Genomic DNA, 6766 nt, shown 5'->3' with positions numbered 1-6766 from the left:
TCCGGGGCTCAGCCAGGTCCGCTGGAAACCGGGAGTGCGCCTTCCCCTGGTGGACAGAGCAGGGTCAGGGTCAGGGACGCCCCGGAGAGCCAGACTGGACGAACGGGCCGCCGTGTGACGCTGGAAGTTCTGAGGCGGCGCTGGCCGTGCGCACAAGTGGGTAAGCCTCCGGCTGGGAGCACTGCGTGAGGAAGCTCCGCGCTTCCCGCGGCCCCTCTGCCTGCCCTTGCAGGGGGCAGAGGTCAGGGCCGCCTTTTCATAGCGCCCCAACCCCTTGCACACCCAGAAGAGAACCTCTCCCTAGCACTTTGCCCCTGACGCCAGAGCCGAGAGCCCACTTCTCCGCGGCAGGCTGGAGCCTGGGCTGTGATGTTTAAAAAAGTTCGGCGTGACTGAAGGATGCTCTGCCACGAGGTTCCAACGGTGCCCACTCCAAAATACGCAGCTCTGGCATCTGGTGTGCGGGCCACCGTGGTCAGGCCCGGGCAGCATGGTGTCAGTCTACCCGTGACCCCACAGGCCACGGATTAATGCTTAATTTATCAGCACAAATCACCCCCTACGACAAGATGCATGCCCTGAAGTCAGAGGACAATACCATGCTTCTCAAGCATAAAGACCAGGTTAGGTCACAAAAAAAGGAACAGTTCATAGGAGTTTCACAATTTATTAAATAGAAAAGATGTCAATTTGAACAGGAGGGAAAAGGGAAATTTATTTAGAAAAATAACATCTACAGAAAAATAGGCAAGAAGGCACGTAGTGCATGTTCTGCCTGCCATCTGTGGCAAAGCAGTTGGAAAGGCCTTGTGCCAACACAGGGAGGCTCTGCACTCTGAACTCCTGAAGCCTAAATGTCATGATATAAACCTCCTTGAAACACGTATCAAAACCCTCCAGCCAAAGCACTTTTTCAAACCCGCCCCATGGCACAGAGGTGCACTTAGATGGCCGCATACAGTGGCCCGCCTGGGTGACCCAGGGCCCCCGCATGGGGCATCCGCGCTCAGGTCTCCCACGGCAGGCACGCCCACAGGCCCACAAGAGTGGACTCCGAGCCGGCAGGTGCCCCAAGGGAGGTTGCAGGGCCCTAGGTCTTCGGAAGCAGCTACTGACCGCAGTTCCCCTGCTTTCTCTCCTGTCGAAATTAAGAATGAGCAATTGACTTATCTTATAATTAACATTCCAGAATGACAACGGAAGACACTCATTGTAGAACTGTGGTTTTTCAGGTTTAGTAACTTCAAAAAATCACTGGCTTTTATAGAAACGTCTTCCGATAGAGCATTAGTCTGGGAAGTAGCGGGAGCTCAAGCTCCAGAAGGGCTGCGGAGAAGCCGGTGCGGCGCTCACACAGGGGCTGCTTCTCCCTGCAGAGGCTGCTCACACTTCGCAGGTCACGAAATTAGCAGGTCATGATAAACAGCTTTACTACGGGTGAGCACGACGTATTTGAAGACACAACGGCATTTCCAAATCTGGTGAGCAGAGACGTCCGGCTATGAGCGAGGCTACGGCCTAGAAGCACGTCAGGGTTCTCAAGACTCCTCATCTTTAATTTCAGAAATTCTGTCTATAGATTTAAGGATTTCAGCAACAAGATTCAACGTTTCAGCTCCCGAAACCAGCTGCCTGAAATGCAAATGTGGCTGTTATGGGCCCGCTACCACGACTCTCCGATGACAACCCGACAGAGGCCAGAAAGAAGCCCCCTGCGGGGAAGCAGACTCCGGCGGCCGCCGCTCCTCCCCAGAGGGCCCGGCCCCGGGGCAGGCAGATGGGGCACCCAAGGGGAGCGACCGCAGCGGCCATCTCCAGGGCGTCTCCGACGAACTCATCTGCTTCTTACCACGAGAGGGAAACACTGTTATTCCTCTCCGTGCAGAACAGAAGTGTCCGGCAGGTGATGGAGCTGGGACTCCCACCTGTGTGAGGTCAGCGCTCCGGTAAAAACCGCTTACCTCGCAGATGGTCCGAGTGCCTGCTAGCCGGGCACACGCAGTGCAAGCTCAAGGTTAACAGCGCCAACAAGTGCACGTCTGCTCCCAGAGCCCTGTCCGCTATGCCTACTGTGGTCGTGCTTTCAAACACCGAGCTGAGGACCCTGCTCCTTCCAGGCCCGCTGGCCGTCTCAGCCTCAACCCTGCCTGTGCCCAACGCCCTCAGCGACCCCGCACTCACTTTATTGAGGAGTGGGCATTGTTCATGACGACACGGAGGTTCTGCAAGGCCACGTCGGTGTTCTGCTTGACCACCGCCAGGCTGGCGCCCTGGCCGGAGCGCAAGGCTTCATTCTCACGCTTGAAGTTGGACACCTGTGCCTGCGGCGGTGAAAGCAGTGAAGCAGTTTGGCGGCCACAGCCTCGGCACAGGCAGTGAGGGGACACGGGCTGGGCCCCGAGGCAGGCGTCTCCTGAGGGGGCTCCCCGGAGACCCGGGCTTCCCCCGTCCTTGGGCCCACCCTCAGCACTCCTCCACAGAATCGGGAAGCTCATGTGGGGCCCCATGCCGTCCTGGACAATGCAGCCTGTGCCCAGCACCCTGCCGCTGAGCAGAGCAAACAGGGTCGGGAGGACCGGGCAAGGGGAGAGCCAGCGCTGCTGGGGAGGCTCCCAGACCCTGTGCCCATGCTGGCCACGCACCTGGAGCAAACTGATCTCCTGTTTCAGCTTCATGACGTGATTTTCTGCCTTCATAGCCCGTTTCTGTCCCGACAAAAAAGAAACAAGCACCAGCACCATGTAACATGGCAAGATGCAGAAACAGAGTGAAGGTGGCCCTCTGCCCCCACCCAAGGGCCTCCGGCTCACACCGTGAGGGGTCCCTCCCGGCGCTGCACCTCTGCGGGCTGGCGGTGGAGGAGGGGACACATCCCTGCGCGCCCTCCCGGCCCCTGTACCGTCATCAGCTCCAGGTTCCGCTCCACCTGCTGGACCACAGACTCCAGGTCGTGGTAGTCACTTTCCTCCTTGATCATTTTCGCTTCTAGCTTTCGCTCCAGTGTCCTCACCCTGGGGACAAAGACCAGGCTGTCGATCACCCATGGAGCTCACTGTCCGAATGCGTCTGAGAGGCGGCTGGGTGGGGCGGGCGGCTGACCACCATGAGGCCAGCGACCCACGGCTCTGCCGCTCTCAGTAAGCGCAGCTGGTGGGGGCGCGGCGTCTGGTCCGAGCTTTCACTCAGAACACGAGGAGCGTGTGTGACATGGGTGACCCGCGGACAGGGAAAGCCGAGCGTGGTCCCGCCCCGGCGCCCCGTCCCCGACAGCAGACGGACGGGCGTGCTCGCCGGCATTCTGGAGGCAGTGCTGACTCAGGGCGCACGTACATTTCTGTTTGAGTCTCAGAGAAGCTCTGGACCTCTGTCAGCTTTCTTCTCAGCTTCGAGTTTTCATCTTTCAACTGCAGAGGAAGAAAACCCCTATTAAAAACTCTGTGTCTCACTCAAACGGAGGCTGCATTTCTGCAAAGTGACTGTGCAACTTCTTGATAAGCTAATATTCTGGAGAAAAGGAGAACCAGGAGTGGAGAGCTCTCCCTTTAAAGGCCTAGGGTCACGGACGCGCATTTTACTCCTGACCTTCTTCTAAGTGATAATCTCTCCTATAAATGTTTCTTCTACTTAGAACACAGCAAGACATCCTTGAGCGGATGCCTGAAGCGGACCCTTTCCTGAGGGGGGGACCTGGGAGGGTCTCTGAGGCTCCTGCCCCAGCCGGGCCGCAGCTCAGTGCCCCGCACACAGCTCTGCCGGTGGCACGGCGCGCGGGGAATCTGTCAATGCGGGGTGTCGCACAGGGCGCACCGCAGACCATCTGGTCCTTGGTGCCAAGACCCCAGGCCACCGAGGCTACCGGGAGGCTCCAGGTCATCTGCGAATTCGCCACTCGGACACACGGCGCCACTCGGAGTCCCTCACTTACTGCTTCGTAGCTAATCTGCAGTGTCCGGAGATGCCTGTCTCCCAGGGACTCTCCATGGGCCGCGAAGTCCGTGCTGGGGCTCCCTGGCGGAGAGGCACGAGACTCAGAGTCGCTCAGCGTCCACGGGGGCAGGGTCTCAGGCCCCACCAGCTCCGATGGGGTGGAGAAAAAGGAGATGTATGTGCTGCAGGGCGATGTGCTGGCGGCGACCCCCGAGGGGCGGGTCTGCTCCACAGTGGACGGCAAGTAGGCTCCGTTCCACCCGTCGTCCTCATCCTCGTCTTCGTCCTCGTCCAGAAGATCGCCAGCCCCCGTGGGGTCTTCAAAAAATGGCTGCTGATATTCCAGGCCATACCCCACGGTCTGGGAGGTCGGGGAGTTGCGGCCAAGTCCCAGTGTGTGTCTCGTGGCTTCCTAAAGAAAACAGCCGGAGGCACAGCTCAGACCCAGAAGCTGCTGGAAGCCTGGCTTCCGAGGGGCTGGCAGTGGAAGGAACAGCCCTGTCCTGTCTACCAGGAAAGAGAAGAGCCGGGAAGGGTCCCGGAAGCTTCTCCACCCGAGTTTCCCGTCGGCGTTAGCCGCCGGCTCCCTGTGCCCCCCCAGCTCCTGCAGCGTCTCCCACGTCGGAAGAGAGATGTCCTCTGGATGTTTCTCTGTGTACAGTCACCGCAGACGACGCCTTGGATCTACCTTTGAATAAATTCTGTTGTTGCCTGGATCCTCTCCTGACAAGCTGAGGTTCTTGGTTTTTAGAAACTCTTTAAAGGAGAACGGATTGGCCTCTGCAAGGTCTTCAAGTTTATCGTCTGAAACAGTATGATACGACACAATTGCAAAAAGTCTCCCAAAAGTAATCAAAGAGAAACTTCCCCATTAATTTTTTTAGAACACAACCACATCTAAAATCGGGACCGCCACCCTCCTCATCCCACCAGAATTCAGCGACGCCAGGACATGAAAAACCTAGCCAATAAAACAGCTGTCCTTCCGCATTCCGAACTTCCTTCCCGGGGTGCCTGGCTGGCTCAGGCAGTAGGACCGGTGACTCTTCACGTTGGGGTATGAGTTTGAGCCCCGTATCGGGGGTAGAGTTTTAGTTAAGAATTCTCCTTCCCACTTCCAACACCCCCCCCCCCCCCCCCCCCCCCGCTCCTGCTCCTTGCTGCCCATGGAGACCACTCCCACGGACTCAGGTAGTTGCCCTGGGGTATAACCATGCTGGGGGCTGTCCAGGAGCTCCAACAGCGCAGCCAGCTTGAGGAACCCTGCTCCACCTCTATCCCTTTCCCTGCTCACCCATTCTTCCTTCCTTTCTCTCTTTCCCTGCTTCCCGCTCTTCCCATCCCTAACCAGCAATGACCATCTGAGCCCAGGAGCCAACCTTGTGTAAAGCTGACTCCCGTTTTTCTAGCCCATGCGGCCTCTTCAGACCCCTGTGGTGTGCCTTCCCACTTCTCTCTCGCCCTGCACATCAGGCTCATCTGTCCTCGTAGCCACGCCTTTTCTACACTGGGGTTAAGACTGAGTCTGCAGGACTCCTCCACCACTTGGCACACTAATTACGCGCTGTCAGACCGACAATCTGCCGTGAGGCACCTGTTTGGCACTTTGCGCTGGGCAGAGGGAAAACGAGAGGACGGCCCAACCACCCTACCTCCAAAATGTGTCTCTTGGGCTCCTGGCACACCTTGCTTAGTACATTTCCCCTTTCCGTAGCCAAAATCTGCAAAGAGATGTCATCGCCTTAACGTGATCACAGAGGCCTCTGTGACAACTGCTTTTCAACACAGGGTCTCCGTCGCAGTGACTGCCACAGGCCGGGGAACTGCTCAAACACAAGCCCCCGGCTCCTGCTGGTGGAGACGCTGTGGCTTCCGTGGGCCCCGGCATGTGTGATTCAGAAAAAGCTCCCAGTAAGCTCGGATGACCAGTGTGGCTGCGTGTGTCCTCCTCTGCCTTGCCATGCCTTCTGAATACACCTTCACAGACTGCCACTCTCCTATGACGACCCGATGAGACCCCACCTAAAGGCTCGCCCCTCACCCTGGGCGCCCTGCCGCAGGGCTGCTCCAGGCAGAGTAACCCCGGACTAAAGCCGGACACTGTCCCATGTCCTCCACCTCTCCTGGAAAAAGGCGGTGGTTGACAGTGCTCCCCGAGGCGTACCTCTCTCTCGGCACTTACCATCCTACACGGGAAGGGTCTGTGCAGGGAGGGGCCGCTCTGCACCCGCACCCCCAGGGGCCTGCACTCAGCGGCACTGGGCGCCCATCGCTGGGTCGGGAGCCAGCTGGCCTCCAGCGAGTCCCTACGGGCCAGCGGGCGGGGGGCTCCCTGAGGCTGGCGTCTCACCTGTGTCTCCCACGGAAGCTAGCACCGGGCTGGGCACATAGCACATAAACGTCGGCCGAATGCCGAGGAAGTGGGAGTCCAGGCCCCCGCCACGGGGGCGCTCACAGTCTAGCTGGGGCAGACAGGACCGGCGCTCAGAGAACGCGGGGGCTGCAACAACAACGACAGCGATTGGCCGCGCGCCCCGCGGCCCGCCTCACCTGCAGCCCGGTCCGGCGGGGCGGGGCCGGGGGCGGCCCGGGGGCCCGGCGGGATCGGCCCCGCCGCCCGGCCCGGCCGCTCACCGTCCGGAATGACGAGGCTCCGGGCTCGCGACAGCGGGGGGACGCCCGGGCGGCGCGCGTAGCCCGCCATCGCCGCGGGCCCGGCGGCGCCGGCCTTCCCTAGCCCAGCAGCGGCGGCCCCATGGCCCCGGCTCCGCCCCGGCCGCGGCCCGAGTCGCCCGCCCCCGTCGCCCGCCGCCCGGCCGCCACTCGCAGCCTCTAGCCG

General features: G+C 60.0%; 1 protein-coding gene across 4 annotated transcripts; it reads right to left on the bottom strand.

The window, feature by feature from the left end:
• Positions 1-651: 651 nt before the first annotated feature.
• On the bottom strand, positions 652-6764 carry ENTR1 (endosome associated trafficking regulator 1). 4 transcript variants are annotated; one of them, XM_047698812.1, is made up of 10 exons: positions 6562-6764; positions 6278-6427; positions 5580-5648; positions 4616-4731; positions 3926-4339; positions 3331-3404; positions 2900-3011; positions 2643-2705; positions 2182-2321; positions 652-1632 (listed from the first exon to the last, which is right to left on the bottom strand). In XM_047698812.1, exons 1-10 carry the CDS (start codon positions 6629-6631, stop codon positions 1539-1541), a joined length of 1302 nt encoding a protein of 433 aa, XP_047554768.1. In that variant the 5' UTR covers positions 6632-6764; the 3' UTR covers positions 652-1538. The 4 variants fall into 4 exon arrangements, with proteins under 4 accessions (XP_047554768.1, XP_047554770.1, XP_047554769.1 ...); XM_047698814.1 differs by lacking the exon at positions 5580-5648; XM_047698813.1 differs by lacking the exon at positions 6278-6427 and having other exon boundaries at positions 6478-6763.
• Between the last annotated feature and the right edge of the window lie 2 nt (positions 6765-6766).

The sequence above is a fragment of the Lutra lutra genome, chromosome 13, assembly GCF_902655055.1.
Source record: "Lutra lutra chromosome 13, mLutLut1.2, whole genome shotgun sequence".
Lineage (NCBI taxonomy): Eukaryota > Metazoa > Chordata > Mammalia > Carnivora > Mustelidae > Lutra > Lutra lutra.
Note: the sequence above shows the minus strand (reverse complement) of the source record. Positions and strands in the feature narration are given on the sequence as shown.